The sequence below is a fragment of the Macaca nemestrina genome, chromosome 5 (assembly GCF_043159975.1).
Source record: "Macaca nemestrina isolate mMacNem1 chromosome 5, mMacNem.hap1, whole genome shotgun sequence".
Taxonomy (NCBI): domain Eukaryota; kingdom Metazoa; phylum Chordata; class Mammalia; order Primates; family Cercopithecidae; genus Macaca; species Macaca nemestrina.
The window spans coordinates 1,055,956-1,075,784 of record NC_092129.1 but is presented as its reverse complement, the minus strand read 5'-3'; the positions used below and the strand labels follow the sequence as shown (position 1 = coordinate 1,075,784).

The 19,829-nt window shown below is 40.3% G+C and overlaps 1 protein-coding gene across 2 annotated transcripts; it reads right to left on the bottom strand.

Annotated features, from left to right (window-relative positions):
• Nucleotides 1-235: 235 nt before the first annotated feature.
• On the bottom strand, nucleotides 236-19,279 carry LOC105487625 (proteasome 20S subunit beta 1). 2 transcript variants are annotated; one of them, XM_011751116.2, is made up of 6 exons: nucleotides 19,086-19,276; nucleotides 14,688-14,795; nucleotides 11,497-11,578; nucleotides 8,996-9,125; nucleotides 2,330-2,436; nucleotides 236-525 (listed from the first exon to the last, which is right to left on the bottom strand). In XM_011751116.2, exons 1-6 carry the CDS (start codon nucleotides 19,196-19,198, stop codon nucleotides 340-342), a joined length of 726 nt encoding a protein of 241 aa, XP_011749418.1. In that variant the 5' UTR covers nucleotides 19,199-19,276; the 3' UTR covers nucleotides 236-339. The 2 variants fall into 2 exon arrangements, with proteins under 2 accessions (XP_011749418.1, XP_070952247.1); XM_071096146.1 differs by lacking the exons at nucleotides 236-525; nucleotides 2,330-2,436 and adding an exon at nucleotides 4,765-4,940 and having other exon boundaries at nucleotides 19,086-19,279.
• Nucleotides 19,280-19,829: the final 550 nt, after the last annotated feature.

Sequence of the window (19,829 nt, the reverse complement as noted above, 5' to 3'; positions counted from 1 at the left end):
CCTCTTCATAAGGTACGTTTGCCCAGAAGGTTAACTTTTACAGATAAATTCCTAGCTCATTAGTGTAAGGGAAAACTAACATGACCTGTTTTCATTACTTCAAATGCAAAAAAAAAAAAAAAAAAAAAAAAAAAAAATCTCGGAAAAATAGAAAAGGGTGGGGAAAATGAAGAAAATTAAAAGAAATTCTACTTCCTATATCTGTCTTGCTTAGAGAAGACAAGTTACAGCACAATGAGTACTTCAGGTTTCTCTTTTAATAAACAAAACCATCCAAGGTACAGTTCCAAAGTACAAAATCAACCAGTTCTGAACTGATTGGTGACAACAGCACACAGATCAGTCCTTCCTTAAGGGAACAGTCTCCTCCCTGATGCCCTCTTTGGTCACTATGCAGATCCGGAGCGCGTCCCCAGTGTACACGTCTCTCTCAGCCGCAGAAATAAAGACATCTTTCACCAGCCGCATGGCTCTGTCCAAGGACAGCGGGACATGCTCCACGTTCTGCATGTTCTTAAAACCAACCTGGTGGGACAGGAAACGTGGGTGAGATGTCACGTGACAGTAAGCACAAAGGAAAGGTTCAAGTTTCTTCCAACACCCTCATGCGTACGAGGATTTGTGATGAAAATGCTACACAAAATTAAAATGTCCCTCAGACTGAATGAAGACCCTTCCAGACCTGGATGAATCACACACACCAGAAATCTGACAAGGGTTCACTGGCAAAGCTCTCACTCTTGAGGAGCACATGACCTAGAGAGGTGGACATATGCAAGCAAAGTGATGAGAGAATTGTTATAACTAAGAAGAAATTAAGAGCCAGGAGAGCCCCAACAGTTGTCCACTAAGTCTCCTAGAAGAAGAAAGGCTTCAGCAGAAAGGACTTTTAAGTAGGTGAGTGCTGAAGGCTACACTGAAGAGCATAGAACATTCCAGACTGGAGATGTGGGATGGAGTCAGGAAAAGCACATCTTTTCTGAGAAAAGCAGAGTTAGGGTCTGGGTGTAGTGGGTGACAGGAGATGAGGTCAATAAGCAATAAGCAGAGGAGTAGCTATACATAACACACTTCAGAAAACTGAGCAGGATGAATTAGGGAAGTAAGCTTGCAGGCAGAAAGGATGTTAGAAAATAAATCCAATAATCTAACAATGTAGGTCTGAATTTAGCCAGCAGTAATCAAAAAGAGGGACAAATTAGAAATACAGGTGACCTTTAAATAACACAGTTTTCAACTGCTCAGGTCCACTTATACATAAACTTTTTCAATAAACATACTGAAACATTTTTGGAGATCTGCAACAATTTGAAAAAACTCAGATGAGCTGAGTAGCCTAAAAATATTTTAAAAATTAAGAGAAAAGTATGTCATAAATGTATAAACTATATGTAGATACTAATTATTTTATCATTCACTACCATAAAATACACATAAATTGATTATAAAAAGTTAAAGTGATCTCTCAAGGTTCTCCTTTGTTTTTCATTGTGTTTAGTGCAATATTATAAGCCTTAAATAACAAGTGACCCAAACAAAGTGCTACTAGTGGTGCTGGAAGTGCTCCCCAAAGAGCAGGGAAAGTTATGACATTACAAGAAAAGGCTGACTTGCTTGATATGTACTGTAGATTGAGGTCTGCAGCTGTGGTTGTCCACCACTCCAGATGATTCTCCTTGTAAACAGATGATGTAAACTTACAGTATCAACAAATACAGTATCGTAAAGGTATTTTCTCTTCCTATGATTGTCTTAATAACATTTCTCTTTCCTGTAGTTTACTTTCTCATAAGAATACAGCACATAATACATATATAAAACACGTGATAATCCACAGTTTACATTATTGGCAAGGCTTCCAGTCAACAGTAGGCTTATTAGTAATGTTTTCTGGGAGTCGAAAGTTATATGTGGATATTCCAGTGCTTGGGGAATTGGCACCCCAACCCTTGTGTTGTTCAAGGGTCAGTTGTAGGCTTGGGAGTTCAAGTACAATACTGGGTAACACAGAAACGGTGGGTAAGACGAGAAAGGTATTTTTATGATCTTCAGGTAAAGATGGCAAAAGAATTAATCACTACAGACATAAAAGAGTTGGAAGCCATGAGAATACAGGAAAACAGTCAAAACCATGGGAGTAGGTAAGGACCCACCAGAGAGTAGGAAGAACACAGAGAGAGATGGTAAGGCTTCTGTAGGGCACATCTGCCAAACTCAAACAGTAATTTATAAGAAAGTCTTTATATCTTGGATCTCCTAAGCTAATGAAGAGAACTTGGAGAAAAGTACTTCAAATGAATACTATGACAAATTAGACACATATCATTACCTGGTTGTCAAGCAGGGGCTGTAGCATGGCACTTGCTGAGCCTCCAGCCTTGAAGGAGTCTCTCTGGTAAGACCCTACTGGGTCAAAGCTGTATACAGCCCCCTTTCCTTAAAGAAGAAAATAGTATCCATAAGGATGGCATCCAATCACAATCCCAAATCATCACAAAAATAAATCAAGTCAAAACGTGACACAAAATGGACTATCACCTTGGCTAAAACGTCAGGGAACAGTTGGAACACAGTCACTGTTGCACTGGTGACAGCTGCACCACACACACTGTTGCACATGTGAAAGCCAGAACACAGTCGCCATCGCACAGGTGACAACCAGAACACAGTCGCCATCGCACAGGTGACAACCAGAACACAGTCACCATCGCACAGATGCCACCCAGCACAGTCACCATCGCACAGGTGCCACCCAGCAGACAGCCCCAACCCCTGTGTTGGTGTGTTGTTCAAGGGTAAACTATGCTTGGGAGTTAAAATACAATATTAACACAGAAAGGGTGAGTAAGAGGGAGAAGGGCATTTTTAGGATCTTCAGGTAAAGATGGCAAGAGAATTAACCACTGCAGATGTAAAAAGAGTTGGAAGCCATGAGAATTCACAAAAATAATCCAAGCCATGGGAGTAGGTAAGGACCCACAAGAGAGTAGGGAGAACACAGAGAGACAGTAAGGTCTGTGTAGGGCACATCAACCAAACTCAAACAGTAATTTACAAGAAAGTCTTTATATCTTGGCTCTCCTAAGCTAATGAAGAGGAGAACTTGAAGGAAAGCACAACCTATGTATATAGACAGGTCCAAGGGACACATCCGCAAGACAAAGTAGAATGAAGAGAATTCTGTAACATGTATAATCCAATACTATTTTTGTTTAAAAGAATAAGAAAACTCTTTGTACAAGCACAAAAAAGTCTGGAAAGATAAATAACAGACTGTGGTTGGTTATCTTTCAGCACTGAATTAGAGGCAAGAAAAGAAAGGAATTACTTCTTATGTTTCTATATTATTCGAGTTTTAAAAAGAACACAGGTAATTCTACAATTTTTAAAAAGGCCTGTTAAAAACAACTGTGTTCTGGGTATGAGAAATCATGAATCATTTACAACGTATGATTTTTTAAAAACATAACTGATTTGGAAAACACATTATATACCAGAACTCAGTACCCTGGGAGATGTGATATAGGGACAGTCTTCTTACTAACTATGTACAACTGCCACTGTTAGCTTTGTATGTTTTCTACTATAGAACTGTGTAAACTTGGCCAGGCGCAGTGGCTCATGCCTGTAATCCCAGCACTCTGGGAGGCCGAGGTGGGCAGATCACAAGGTCGGGAGTTCGAGACCAGCCTGGCCAACATAGTGAAACCCCGTCTCTACTAAAAATACAAAAATTAGCCGGGCGTGGTGGCAGGCGCCTGTAGTCCCAACTACTTGGGAGGCTGAGGCAGGAGAATCGCTTGAACCCGGGAGGCAGGGTTGTGGTGAGCCGAGATCACGCCACTGCACTCCAGCTGGGGCAACAGAGCGAGACTTGGTGTCAAAAAAAAAAAAAAAAAAAGAATTGTGTAAACTGAATTCTCTGGTGGAGAAGGCACCATCTGAGGTCACCTAAGAAACTGTGGGAAGTATTTTTGCTGAAAGCAAGCTTGGGACAAGACACGAGATCACAGCAGGCAATCCACTAACCTTAATATACAAAAAAAGAAAGAGATATAAGGTGTAAAGGCAAAAAAATGATTATATCTCTCATGAGGACGACGGGCCACATATAAACTGAGGTCCAAAAGCTTTACCCAAGGATGGGACCTATCTCAGAAAACCACACACAACAAATTTGAAAAAACAAACCGAAGAAAGGGTGGGCTACGTCCAAGAACACAGCTTTAAAGATCCCCTAGAAGAAGGAAGAGAGACACTACTAAAATCAGTATAAAACAACAAAAATAAATAAATAAAAATAAAAATAAAAATAAATGTAGAATGGCATGAATCTTGACTACAAAGTGCTTTTCCTCATCAAAAAGCACAATAATTTCTTTTTTTTTTTTTTTTTTGAGACGGAGTCTTGCTCTGTAGCCCGGGCTGGAGTGCAGTGGCCGGATCTCAGCTCACTGCAAGCTCCGCCTCCCGGGTTTACGCCATTCTCCTGCCTCAGCCTCCGGAGTAGCTGGGAATACAGGCGCCCGCCACCTCGCCCGGCTAGTTTTTTGTATTTTTAGTAGAGACGGGGTTTCATGGTGTTAGCCAGGATGGTCTCGATCTCCTGACCTCGTGATCCGCCCGTCTCGGCCTCCCAAAGTGCTGGGATTACAGGCTTGAGCCACCGCGCCCGGCCAGCACAATAATTTCAATGTAAAAAAATCAGACAAGTCTTAAAAGAAACACAGGTAAGTTTTGGATGGGAGAGGTTTTTCTAACAAGGCAAGAAACTGAATGTCATAAAGAAATGACTGACAGATTAGACTGTATGAAACACAGAAATTTCTGTGTAGCAAAAGGCACTGCCCAAAAGAGACAAATAACACTCTTGGGGTCGTCTATATTACAGACATTTGACACAGTTGAATGTAGTTCTTGAAAATCAATGAGAAGAAAACCTGCAAATAAGGAAATGGGCAACAGTTAACATATTAATCAGTCTCCAAAGAGGAAATTTATAAACTCAATAAACATATGAAAACATGCCCAAAAATATATATAAATGAAAATAATAGACTGTTCAATGGGGAAAAACATGTTTCCAAATGTGTTAATTCTAATACTGGGAAGGTTACATAAAACCAGGTACTCGGGGTACTGGCATGTCCTTCAGAAAGGGCAGTCAACAAAATACAAAAAAAATTATCTGACCCAATACTTCAACTACTAGAAGTCTATTTTAGCAAGACAAGCATAATTGGAGAAGTTCACAAAAATGGATGTACAATGACGTTCATCATATTGTTTATATCAAGAAAACAGGAAGCCAAAATGTCCTTTAGAGGACTGGTTAGGTAAATGATGGTACAGCCATACTGTGTAAGTCAGCTACTAAAAACTATGTGTTACAGCAGCAAAAACAGAAGAAAAAAAAATTTAATTAAATACAAAAATCACTATGCATACAGCTTAGATCTCCTTGATAATAGACAATGTATAGTTACAGAAAAACAGATACCAAAGTCCTACTTATATAAAACTGCACGAGTGTATGTATAAACATGTACTGATTGTTTGATTATTTTCACTACCGAAAAACTAAAGCCACTTTTAATTTGGGAGAAAAATATTTAAAAGGCATGACAGCAGCTAAGAGAATAAAGACAGAGAGGTTAGTGCCGACAGCGGTTGACACCAAGGGAAAGAGCTGTGGACCTTGCTGTCCTGAAGGTTTCAATATGGAGCACTGCTCTCCAGGTCCCTGCATCCACCAACACAGAAGACAGTAAATGAAGTCTCCTGATACATTAGCAGAGGCTCTCGACTTAGGGGACCAGGTTCTAGAGTGGCAAAGGGTAGGAGCAAAACACATGAAATGGAAAGTTGGTGTAAACAAAACACAGACCATCAGGCCCCTTCCTCCTCCGAGGCCTAAAATGCTGCCAACCAGGCTTCTCCTCCTGTAGTCCCACCTCACCCCAGGAAAAAAGATTAAAGAAATTCTTCATCTGAAGAAAATGCTGCTTATTGAAGCACCCAGTTAATGGCTGTCAGTTGACAAGCTATGTAAACAAGGACTTTTATAATGAAATTTTCATACAACACTTCAATGTGAATGGACAGCCAAAAAAAAAAAAAAAATCAGAAAGTTGAAGGAAGCCTCTAACACAGAAGATACAGGCCAAAAATGAACATACAACATGAAAAAAAAAAAAAAAGGACTCTGATGAAATATACAAAGAAAGTACAAAACATCTAACAAAAACAGAATTTTTTTAAAAAAAAGCTAAAAAATAAGAAACAGCTCTTGGAAATTAATGACACCAGAAATAAAAGCAATCAGTAAAGGATGAAAAGCTAAAAGTAAGGAAATCTTCATAAAGTAGAAGAAAAAAGAGAGAGATGGGTAACATGTGGAGTCAAAAATAAAGTACCAGGTCATAATCCAGGTGGTTGTGGAGAAGGTGGGGAAGGGTAGGGGAGGAGGAGAGGAAAGAAGGTGGAGAAAGAGGACAAAATAAATAAGAAACTCTAGGCAAGGAACATCACTACGCAATTTCAGAACACCAGGGTAAAGAAAAGATCCTAAAAGCAAAGTCTCAAAAAGGTCCAGTTTTGTTTTGTTCAGAAATATCTTAGGAGGTAAGCCTCTAAAATAAGGAAATAAATCAAAAAAGAGGAGAGCACAGGATGTGCGGGAATCTCAGGATGGCAGTGGTCCATCCTGGAGCAAGGGGAAAAGAGATCCACCTAGTATGTGAGGTCTGACAACCAGATGAATTGTATTCAGAGAACGTACAAGGAACTGACAAAAAGTTTAAAGAACTCTGAGCCAATTAGAGATAGTTAACTTGAGAAAAAAAAAACGAGTTACACAAGAAAGAAAATATGAATGCATGCTACTTGGTGCAACGAAGATCATTATCTATCTGGTCACAGTAAAAATATTAAAGGTCTATGTTATCAGAAGTGTAATGTGTTACAGGAGGATGCTAATGAGGAAGAGGACACAGAAGAACTAAGAACCATCATCTACCAGAAGAAAACACCAAAAGATATCTCAAAAGAGTGCAGTATAAATATAGAATTTTGGAAAATGGAGGTAAGTACCAGGAAATACAGGTAAAAGAGTTGAAAAATGTCTTAGGGCAATGGAAAAAGAAGATAGAGGACTGCTTTATTATTCACACAAATTCCCCTATAAAATAACAATTAGTTTAAAGAACACTTAAAGTCAACCAGACAACCTTAGAAAGACAGTTCTAGAGACACTTGAGGTTGTCACCAAAACTAGCAACACTGTTACATGGAAATCGAAGAACAGGGCTCTGACATGAAACAAAGTCAAACCTGAATCTTAGGTCTGCTGCTTAGTAGGTATCAGCTTTCCCAGATTAGACTCTCTAACGCTCGGAAAAACTCAAAGGATGCTGTCTGGCCTGCTGACACCTATTTTTAATGTTGCTAAAATCTGAATCTATTAATCTGACATTAAAGCCAGGCATAACGTGAGTCAAAAAAGACATCAGAAGCATCCAGCATGCAAAGTTAGGCAAATTAATTTGTAGCTAGAATCTAATTACCCAGGTTAAGGGTAATTCATTTCTATTTTTACTATTTCTACGCTTTACTTTTTCTCTTAGTTTTCAAGTAAGGTTGAAAGCCTTAAAAAGAAATTGTGTCAACCTAATTTGTCTACACCTAAACCTTGGTAGGTAAAATGATCAAAATGCTCCCCAAGGCTGTGTATGGGGGTGGATGTTGAGTCAGAGATAGAGCGCGCAAAGAAAATGCTCATGGAACAGAAAGGGATAGGAGTCAACACCTGAGAGGCAGGGCGCCGAAATGAAGCCTGGCTCTTTCCTCTTAGACTCTTTCACAGGATTTAGGGTCCCCAGTCCCCTTGTTTCTTTCTGCGTCCAACTGAGATGTTCTGTGATGTGGCCAGCTGCATGTACTCCCCTGGAGGCTCTGACCCAAGCCAAGGCCTGCCTTGAACATTCCCAGGCACTGATAATGTTGTTTAGGCTATTGCTTGAAACACTGAGAAATTACCCCTGTTGCTAAACACAGAGAAATTATCCCTGGCCCTGAACCAAATTCCTTAAACACTCAAATCAACTCCCTCTCCTTGGACACATCTTTTCCTGCTGTCTGCTGAGAGGACTGTTGCAGCACTAAATGCTTTTGACTGATTACCCTGAGATTCAGTGTTCTGGAACCCCAACTAGGTTCAGGACAGTCCCTTACAGGAATTCCTCTGCCCCCACTTTTAGGGCTACTTCAGCCACAAGTTCAGCCAGAAGGAACACAGAATATGGGCTTACACCAACGATGTCCTCGTCTAGACACTTCTGTAACTTCTTATCTCAATGGACTACTATAAATGGTGACACAGATCTGTCCTGGGAGATTGTACTTGGTTTTTTAGATGCAACCAGAAGCCAATCCAAACACGAACTGGTGGAAAACATTGGTGCCCATGTGGGGTAATGTAGCTCTGGATCAAAAACGGGATGGAATATTAAGTAACAAGACTAACATTCTCAGGGACTCCTGGTCTTATTCTGACAGAAAATCAAAGACGTGTTTCAAAAAGTTCTGAAAACACTGGAATAGATGCTTATTATTAATCACCCCAAATGACTTCTAAAACCTTTAAAGAACTTTTCTGAAGTATGTTTGTTAATAAAAAAATTTTTAATACTCAGAATCACGTTTAGGTCATTTCTTTCTATAAGATAAAAACTCCTAATTATTTACTACTAACTCATGCAAGATCCTGAGAAAACAGCAAAATAACCGGCTGCTCAACATTCACTATTAGAGCTTTCAATATGCCTTTGGGTGTCGTATATTAGCTTCCGTTTCTTCATCACTTTCATTATCAGAAATGAAACGAGACTTGTGTCAGATGGTATTTATGGTTCTTTTCAACTCTAGGTGGAGACACACACATCTAGGAAATAATAACTCCTCCTCCCCACCATTTTCCAGAAAAAAGGAATTCTACCTTCTTCATCAAGTCCACCGATGATGTTGTAAACATAGTATGGAAAGAAGCGCCTTGAATACAGGATCGTAGACAGCATCGCAGCAATTGCCCCCGTAGTCATGGCCTTATTATTGGAATGCTTATACATCTGCAATTATTGATGAAAGTTAACAGGCATGTAGAGGCAGAGGCTATTATAGACTAGAACAACCCACAGTATACAGTGAATAAATGCATACCACAGTGAAAGGGGAAAGCATGCCTATTTCTTTCATGATCAACCAACACAGTATTACTAAGATAAAACTTTAAGGGAAGGAATACTAAGTTTGCCCTCAGCTCTCTGGTTTAAAGGCTCTATTTTCCATACCACCCTTATCTTGGGTACTCTTGGGTACTGCTAATCCAAGAGCTAATGTCCATGCGAGGGCACATGAAGTGGCCTAAGGAAGATGGGTTTAAATCCATCTCTCTCCCTCACTCGGCATATAGACCGGGGTCAGCAAACAACCCCTGTAGTTTGGCTCAGGGGCCAAATCCAGCCTACCCCCTATTTCTATGAATATTGTCCGTGGCTGCTTTTTCACTACAAAAGCAGAAACAAATAGTCATGACAGAGATCAAATGGCCCATAAAGCTGTAAATATTTACTATCTGGTCCTTTACAGAAAAAATTATGCCAATCCCTGATCAAACCCAGATGTAAGTCCCTCTCTTTGTGGAGCAGATGTCTGTGAGAACAGAAGACACAGGGCAGCACCCTTACTCTGCATGATTTTAATACACAGCAGTGGTCGTGATCCTTCAAACACCTCCAGTAGAGAACACAAGCATCCAAAACAGGGTCTTAGCATGACAATACAGGGACTGCAAATCCTAGTTTTACTACACCCTTGGGAACCCTACATTATCCACTGGGAGAGAAACATCACAAAAATTATAAACATAAAATGAATTCAAGATCACCAATTTTTGTTAACCATATAGCAACCATCTCTAATGAGAAACCTAACGGCCAGGCATAGTGGCTCACACGTGTAATCTCAACTGAGGTGGGAGAATGTTTGAGCCCAGGAGATGAAGGCTACAGTGACCTACAATTGCACCACTGTACTCCAGCCTGTGCAACAAAGCGAGACGCTGTGTCTAAATAGATACCTAATTAGTACCGTAAAATTAAACAATGTCAAAACACTGAAAAATGATTAGAAATGAACTATAAGTATGGATAAGATTTTTACAGAGGAATGTCTTTCCAAGATAAAAACTATAAAAAATTATTCATAGGCCGGGTGCAGTGGCTCACGCCTGTAATCCCAGCACTTTGGGAGGCCGAGGTGGGTGGATCACCTGAAGTCAGGAGTTTGACACCAGCCTGGCCAACATGGTGAAACCCCGTCTCTACTAAAATACAAAAATTAGATGGGGGTGATGACAGGTGCCTGTAATCTCAGCTACTTGGGAGGCTGTGGCAGGATAATCACTTGAACCCAAGAGGCAGAGGTTGCAGTGAGGCAAGAACATGCCATTGCACTCCAGCCTGGGCAACAAGAGTGAAACTCTGTCTCAAAAAAAAAAAAAAATTCATTCCATTTCATTTTGAAACCAAGCACCAACATTTATTTACTTCAGCACCTAATGAAGTATGAGAGGAAAACTTCAGGAAGGGGTGTGCATTATGTTGAATTCACCATTCGTTGTTTTATTAACAATGACATGTTTACTTTTGTCTTCTAACTCCCATTTATAAAATAAACATTAGGAATTATCATATCAATATGCCAGTAAATGTAAGTCACTATAGCTTTCAATATAAGTTTCTAAAAAAGTATTAACAACCGATAAACACTGAGTGAAATCCTTTCTACACATTCAAAAAGCATCTGTCAGTTAAATAAATACATTACATACTCCAGTAACCACTCATAAGTGTAAATAATTTCAAGTGTTATTCACAAATAGGCAAAACAGAATGTGATCACCCCTGACTTCCGGCAGCTGGCTATCAACTGAAGCCTGTCAGGTAACAGAAATTAATGGTGCATGTTGTGCCTCTCGTCCAAGCTCCTGGCTTATTCATTCTTTCGTATTTCTACTCACGCATCCTGCCAACTAAGAGCACAGCATTGTAAAGAGGAAAAACTTATCAGCTGATAGTGATGCAAACCAAGCTCCTGTGTCAAATCTTTCCTGGGCTCTCTCCTGCCATAGAAATTGATTTGCTTTGTTTTTGGGGGAAGAGTATCTTCAGAAGAACTCCTCCCAGGCTACTTCTAAAAGGGTAGAGAACCCTTCATGTGATACAAGACTAACAAATGGAATGTGCTGCTGTTTCACATTATGGTACTTTAATGACCCTGCCTTAATGATATCATTTCATTTCTAGCATACATTTATAATTCATCTACTAACCTAGTGACTCTCTAGCTATTCTGACCAACAGTCATGCTGTAGGCTTGAAAGAATTTAATGAACTGCTATTAATTTGAAATAGTGTAGAAATGTATAAAAGCATCTACCTTTAGTCTTGCTTCAATAATCTTTGTCAGGGTAAGGCAGTCTCCATGAAAACCACTGCATCCAATGACTGTTTTGTCTGTTCTGTAAAAAGCATATTTCAGAAAACGGAGCTGGTTAGACAGTACAGCAAAGCATATCTTCGGCAATTTTAAATTTAAAACCCCTATTCCCATTATGTCCTAAACGGTAATGGGACAAGCAGCCACCCTTCTGGGGAGGGGATTCTGTATTCCTACATCTCACCCCTCAGTCCAGATGAATTATAGGTGGATCAAAGACTTTAAAAATGCAACTATGAATGGACTAAATAAATCATGGGTGAATTTTTTTACTATCTTGGGCTGGGGAAGATAGGTAGGTAGGTTGATTGATTGATTGTTGAGATGGAGTTTCACTCTTGTCACCCACCCAGGCTGGAATGCAGTGGCACAATCTTGGCTCACTGCAACTTCCACCTCCTGGATTCATGAAATTCTCCTGCCTCAGCCTCCCAAGTAGCTGGGATTACAGGCGCCCGCCACCAGCCCAGCTAATTTTTGTATTTTTAGTAGAGATGGGGTTTCACCATGTTGGTCAGGCTGGTCTTGAACTCCTGACCTCAGGTAATCTGCCAGCCTTGGCCTCCAAAGTGCTGGGATTACAGGTGTGAGCCACTGCACCCAGCCTCATGAAGGTAGATTTAAATATAACACAATCCAAGGGCCACACAGAAAAATTTCATAAATTTGACTACATAAAACTCTACAGAGAAATTTATGAATAGCTTTTTAAAACCCTAAGAAAATATACTGGTAGCACCTACCATCAAAGTCTAGTTTTAATTCTGCAAAGAGTTCTTACAAATAAGAAAAGCAGTAACGACACAAAGAAAAGAAGGGTAACAGTCTATGAACAGACAAGTCACAGAAAAAAGAGACATTAAGTCACCATAAACATAAGAGCCTCTATGTTACTCAGAAATCCAAATCTAAAAAAGAGACTATTTCAACCAATCATAATGGCTAAAAACGCCTAACTAAATGCTGGCGAGGTTGTGGAAATAGTATAAACTGATTAACTTGTTAGATGGGCAATTGGGTGGTATCCATTAAAATTTTAAATACATACCACTTTCACCAATTCTACTGCTAGAAATCCATCTTGTGAATATACTTATGCCAGCATGCAGAGGGATGCTCTAGACTCACTAGTGAGCATTCATTTAAATAGCACCCCGTAAGAAAACAAAACAAAAGCCAAATGTCCATCTGTATGGAAAGGACTAAAATTTGGCATAGACATACAAATTCAACCATGTAATTCAAAAATTAATTCCTAGATCTTTATATGAATCTATAAAGAAACCTACACAATATTTTGCAGAGGCCACAATTCCTTTTGGAAACTTATGAATGACCCGCACAAACCATACTTGTCCTACTAGGAGAGCAGCCGACACCGCTAGGGTCATCACTAACATCAACTCTATCCCTACCACCAACCTCACTGCACTGAGGTGAAGACTCCAATCCCCTACAAGGCTTTACTGCCTTTACTAACAAGATTGGCTGACAATACCAACAGGGAAGACAGAAATCTCAGAACTTCAAGATGCTTTTCCCAAATATCCAGGTGCCACCAAAGGAATGGGAGTTTTCATGCAAAGAATAGAGTCTCAAGCAGGTTTGGAAGAGGCAACCCTAGTTCTAGGTCCGCCCCACAGGACATGGGATGAGAGAGATATACAGGCATTCGTTAATGCTGTATTGTTCTTATTCTCTATCTCTATATCTGATGTGTTTCATTAAAAAAAAAAAAAAAGTGCTCACTTCAGCAGCAAACGTAACTAAAGCAACCTTTAAAAGATGAGTAAAAGCCAGTACAAGGATGGTATCCATAAAGTTGTTTTAAAATCTTATTTCTAATATTTACTACTTTCAAGTTGTACAAGTGTCATCCTCGAGGAGAAAAAAAGATAACACGAGAACACTATGAACAGAAAGCAGAAAGAGGGTATCAGAAGATGCAAGTGGACAGAAAGAGAACTGGGAAGATGAAAGCAAACTTCACTGCTTTTTGGGATAAGATGTGGGCTATCCCTGGGACCAGGGAAGAAAACGTATCTTTTCTTCTGTACCTACTTCCTACAGTACAAGGAGGGCCTGTCCAAAGGACCTAAACCTCCTAAGTCCCATTCATTCCTATTACAATTCAAGTTTAACAGACTTTTGTAACTAACCCAGGAATTCATGACCATTTATAAGTATTTCCCAAACTGTTAAATACAGACCACTACTAATCTGCAGTATGTATTTAGCTGATTTATGCAGGCTTTTTTTTTTTTTTTTTTTTCAGTTTTGGCTTTATTTTCATGTTTTAGGAAAAACACAGCTAGCCTATTAAAACAGAGCTATGGATATAATGGCTTAGGATATTTCTAAAACGAATGTTTCAAGTTAAAAAAAACAGTGTGGGGAGGCAGATTTTTAAAAAATACCATTTAATGATTAATGGTGCTATGGTTTGAATGCTTTCTTCAAAACTCATGTTGAAATTTAATTGCCACTGTGATGGTACTGGGAGTTGGGACCAGGTGTTTAGGTCCTGAGGGCTCAGCCCTCATGAATGGACATTATCACAGGAGTGGGTTCACTCGCTCGCTCTTTCTCTCTCTCTGGCTTTCCACCATGTTAAGACACAGCAGGAAAGCCCTCACCAGATGCCAGCCCCTCAATCTTGGACTTCGCAGCCTCTAGAACTGTAAATCAATAAATTTCTGTCCATTATAAGTTACCTAGTGTGTGGCATTCTGTTACAGCAGCATAAAATGGACTAAGACAAATGTATAGATGGAAAAAGTGACAAAGTAATTATAGTAAAATACAAACAGTAAGATCTAGGTGATGGCATACGGGTTTTCATTATGAAACTCTCTTACTTTTGTTGCACATTTGAAAATTTTCATGGTAAAATGCTGGGGTGAACACATTTAAGTTACCGAAAGCACTTTTGGTACCCTGAATATAGCAAATATTTTTAAGACTGCACATTGAATTATTAGAAAACATTAACTTAGAAAATGATTTTCTAATAAAAATGCTCCCAACAGCAACTTAAAAACTCATGAAACAAATCATTTAGAAGTAGAAACTCTCACAGCATTAAATCATTACAAAGGCATTGTGAAATGTCTTCAGAAATATTTACTTACAATTTGTAACATTTGGGGCTATCCCGGGTATGAATTGAAAACCCTTCACTCAGTCGAGTATCAGAAGCAACAATTGCAAAATCTTCTCCAGCAATTGCCAGTACAGTACTGAGGAAAAAAGAAAAAAAACATTAATTCTCCAGGGTGGTAATCCTATCCCTACAAATAGAAGAATGCTCCACAGCACATACTGGGATCAAATACTCTAGATGTCAACAAAACATGATTCAAATGGGAAGAGGAAAGATGAGCGGCAAGAGAATGAACCCCTGGTTACAAGTTGCCTGGAAAAACAAATTATTAATAAGCCTAAATCAGGGCAAAGTCTCCTTGGCAGGAGGTAACAGAAAAGTCAATGAATTATCATCACCAACACATTAAATGCTTACTTGTGCAAGGTACTACTAATACAGAACAACTAAACACCACGTCTGAGCCCTTGAGGGTTAACTACAGACAGCGGTACTACAACGCAAGCTCTAGGAGTTTCGAGAAGATGGGATTTATCTTTCTTTCTCATTTCTTTATATCCAAGTCCTTATGTAACGCCTATATAATGCTTATTTCTTTATACCCAAGTCCTTATACAATGACAAACGGACAAACAGTAAATTTTTTCCTCTGTGGCTGTACAATTTGACAGCTTATCAAAGAAATTTACAGTATGAATTCCAAAAGCAGACTGCCTGGGTTCTAATTCTGGCTTTCCCAGTTAGCAGATATGAGACTGTGGGTAGTTACTTCTCAAGGCCTCAATTTCATCATAAATACAACAGAGATCACTTCAGTTGCTACCTCAATAGGGTGTTCAAAGAATCAAATATGTAAAGCCCTTATAGCAGTCCCTGACATGTAACTGGTCCTCTAGTAAGTGTTAGCTGTAACTGCTATGGCACTAGAGTATGACTAAGCACCTGGGCTCTGGAATTACATGAGACAGAGACCCACTCTTGCTACTTACTAGGTATGTGATCTTAGGAAAATTCTCCAAATCCAAGTTGATGGTAACAGTACCTGTGTCACAAGGTGTGTATATTTGGGTGTGTATATTTTAATGTAAAAGGCTTGAATGATAACTATAACCACTGCTTCAATGCAATAGTGGAAATTAAAGGCATGGTGCCTCACAGACGTAAGCACTCAGAAAACTTTAACCACTATTTTCACTGAGGAGGGATTTATGCTAAAGCTCTCACGTAGAAAAGGATGGCATTCCAGGTAATATAAACAGCATGCAATGGCAAACAGGTAATAATTCAAATAGTACATTCAAGCAACTCATTCAGGCAGCCATTTTTGCACAAACACATGTAGTGACGTAAGGTTTATGTGATGGACAGGGTTCCTACTGTAGAAAATCCCAAATGCCAAGCTAAAGATTTTGGAATTTTAGCAAGAAATCATGAAGGTTTTCTGAGCAAGAATGACCTGTAGTTGTAACTACTCAGGAGGCTGAGGTGGGAGGACTGCTTGAACCCTGCAGAGAGCTATGATGGTGCCTGGGCATTAGCAGGAGACCTGGTCTTTTAAAAAGATGCAAGAGAGAGAAAAGTTCCATTTACAAAGTGGGGTTTCAGGAAGACTACTCTGACAATAACAGTACGTGAAATGGGATGGAAACACTGTTCTAATACTACTAATGCAATAGTAAGGTAACAGGGTGAACAGGTAAATCCGAAATTGTCACAAACACACAAAATAGACAAGTTGTTATACCTATGTAAATGTGTTAGGAACTGGGAAAACCAATTATGACATCCAAGATTTAGAACTTAAATGAGCAGAATCATGGCATAATTATAAAAAGTATTTTAAAGGATGGCAGAGGAGGCCGGGCACGGTGGCTCACACCTGTAATCCCAGCACTTTGGGAGGCTGAGGCGGGCAAATTGCCTGAGGTCAAGAGTTCGAGACCAGCCTGGCCAACATGGTGAAACCCCATCTCTACTAAAAATAGAAAAGTTAGCCAGGCATGGTGGCAGGCACCTGTAATCCCAGCTGCTCGGGAGGCTAAGGCAGAAATGCTTGAACCCAGGAGGCGGAGGTTGCAGTGAGCCAAGATTGCACCACTGCACTCCGGCCTGGGTGACAGAGTGAGACTCTGTCTCAAAAAATAATAATAAAAAAGGAGAAGAGGAGATTGAGGGGAATAATTAGCTTGCTTTTTGTTTTGTTAGCTGTCTCGAGTTATTGTGAGAGCAGAAAAACCAGTTAGAAATATTTTACTGAAGAAGCCAGAATTGAGGGACTCATGAGAGGCAGAACTGGAAAACCAGATTTGGGAGTTATCCTCCCAGCAATGAGACATGAAAGAGTGCTGAGTGATAAACAAGGGGGCCAATGACTTGTTTAACTACATTTAAAGACAGAGTAGAAAAAGAGAATGAGGCCTCATTTTGTGGAAGCAAAGGCTGCCTGAAAGTCAACTGCAATAAACACTAAAGAAAAAGAACAATGACTGAGAAAAAGTAATCAGAAAGTTCTAAGTAATTTTTAGGGCAGTAATGGCTTAAACTGGATTACTAGGGATTAAAAAGTGAGTAATGAGTAGGGCATACTGAACACTGAAAATTCTTATTTATAGAGAATAGCGTTATGAAATGGGTCTAATAACCCTCCCTACAATGTACAACTTAATTAGTCATCACAGGAAGTGTTAAGGAGTATAACGGAAAAGCATGAATAAACTCAGTGGTGAAATAGCTAAGTCCTGGCTCAACTTCACACCAGCTCTCTGACCCTGACAGTTTAATGTCTAATATGACCCTAGGATGCTAACATCATCGAACATTCACTTTTCATGATGATTAAATAAGATGACGGCTTGCAATTTACCAAATGCATCTCTCTCGATTCTCACCAAAAACTATGAAGCTACTAATGAAGAAAATTTAGGTTCAAGAAGTTCGGAAGTAACCAAAGACCTGACTGTCCTTTAGTGGCAGAACTAAGACTAAAATCAGACTTTCATTGTCTTTCTAACACACTCCAAAAATATGCATTAATATTTCAAATTTATGAGGAACCAATTAACATTTTTGCTTTGTTTTTAAAATTTATTTTTGTAGAGATGGGGTCTTGCTATGTTGCGCAGGCTGGTCTTGAACTCCTGGCCTCAAGCGATAATCCTCCTGCCTTAGCGTCCCAAAGTCCTGGGATTACAGGTGCGAGCTACAGTGCCCAGCCAGTACTTTTTGTTTTCTTTAAGAACCATCGGTTCATTCAAATTGAATGTATATATTTTAATGTACAAGGCTTGATTAGTAACTATAACCACTGCTTCAATTTACAGCTCTTCCCTGTCAAGAGTCTTAAACAGAGCATCTTTCTATAACCCTGTATCTCTGGCGTGCCACCACGGAAAATTATATTACTCAAGATAAAGTTGGTAATTGAAATAAAAACCAAAACTTGAACACAACATACAAGATCACAAATATTAAAAGGTCCATCTTCTGAGTATTTTGTTTTCCTGCTAAACGTTAAAAAAAAAAAAAAAAAAAAAAAAAAAAAGCCGGGCGCGGTGGCTCATGCCTGTAATCCCAGCACTTTGGGAGGCTGAGGCGGGCGGATCACGAGGTCAGGAGATCGAGACCATCCTGGCTAATACGGTGAAACCCCGTCTCTACTAAAAACACAAAAAATTAGCCGGGCGTGGTGGTGGGCGCCTGTAGTCCCAGTTACTTGGGAGGCTGAGGCAGGAGAATGGCATGAACCTGGGAGGCGGAGCTTGCAGGGAGCTGAGATCAGGTCACTGCACTCCAGCCTGGGCAACAGAGTGAGACTCCTCCTGACAAAGAAAAAAAAAGCACTTATCTATGAAACTAAGTTTGCTCAACCAATCCCACCTTCTATTTGAAATAAAATGATCAAACTGCTACAATTAGAAATAACAGAAATCAGGCGGCTACAATTAAGACGTTTCCGCTATCAACCCAGCTACGCATCTAACAACACAGACCAAACAATCCTAACTTTTAAGTTTCAGACGCTAAACCTCTACCCTCGCCTGCTGGCATAAGGAACGTGTACATGAGGTCCAGTTTGGTCTTCCACAGAGCAGAGGCTATGTTTCAATTTCTACTTTACCGTCGTACAGCAGCAAGGAGCATGGAGTTCCGGTCCACATAAAAACCCAAATGACAGGGTGTAATGGGAAACCCTAAAAACCAAGGCTGTATCGCAATCACCAAGTAAACTTGACCAAAGCGAGCCTGAAGAAGGAAACACAGGGCATGAGAGGACGGCAGGGAGACCGGCCTTGTGCGGACCCACTCAGCTCAGGGTTCTGAGGCCTGCAGGGGACCGGGGCAGCGCCTTGACGGCGGTGACTCCTAAACAGGCTTCAGCAAATGGGGGAAGGGCGAAAGTGAAAGCGGAGCTCTCTGGGGTTTTTACCCTCCGTTGAAAGCGTAGGGCGAAAATCGCAGCTGCAAAGGGCCCGCGGCTCCGTGCGGCTCCATCCCCAAGTCTCTGCCAGGAGCCGAATACATGGCTACGGAGGACAACATCGCACGGCTGCGCCTGCAGCTCCAGCTCCGACACCTGCTGTCTCACGGCGAGATGGCTGCCTTGACCGGACGTTACGCCACTTCCGGCTTCTCCTGAAGTTCGCTCCCGGCCTCTCTATCTTGCGCTAGTCGTTGCTCCTGGAGGGCTGCAGGGCGGCCTGTCCCTTTGGTAGTTGGGTCCCGCCCATTCCAAAAAAGCTGACAGAAAAGTAAAGGTTTCCCGCCCCCCGTCGAAGAAAACATTGGAATTCACCCCAATGGACGAAAATTTAAGTCTGACCATACAAAAACATTGGCAGAACTATGGCGCAACGCCAACTCGAATAACGGTGAGCGCGTTAATTGTCCTGGCTAATAAAAAATGTATATAACATTTCCTATCCTTAAAGAGCTCACAACCTCACTGATAATAAAGAGTACAAAGAAAACGAGCAGTATAACATGTGACTACGCCACAATGAACTACAGAAGGGAAAATCAGTTCCCACTAAGTTCTAGTCCCACTAAGAAACAACTGCGGATAGAGCCTTGTGACCACAGTGTATGAAATGGGAGTGGCAGAACTGAATATAAATGCGTGTGTAAACACAAGCCATTTGTTTTGCTTAGTGTTCCTTGTCATTCTACACCC

What these genes read in the sequence shown, in the direction of transcription:
- LOC105487625 (XM_011751116.2), bottom strand. Translation starts at nt 19,198, where the DNA reads ATGTTGTCCTCCGTAGCCATGTATTCGGCTCCTGGCAGAGACTTGGGG. An exon ending in AGCCCCAAATGTTACAAATT is followed by an intron (nt 11,579 to 14,687) that starts GTAAGTAAATAT and finishes TGCTTTTTACAG; the next exon opens with AACAGACAAAACAGTCATTG. An exon ending in AGCCCCTGCTTGACAACCAG is followed by an intron (nt 526 to 2,329) that starts GTAATGATATGT and finishes CTGTCCCACCAG; the next exon opens with GTTGGTTTTAAGAACATGCA.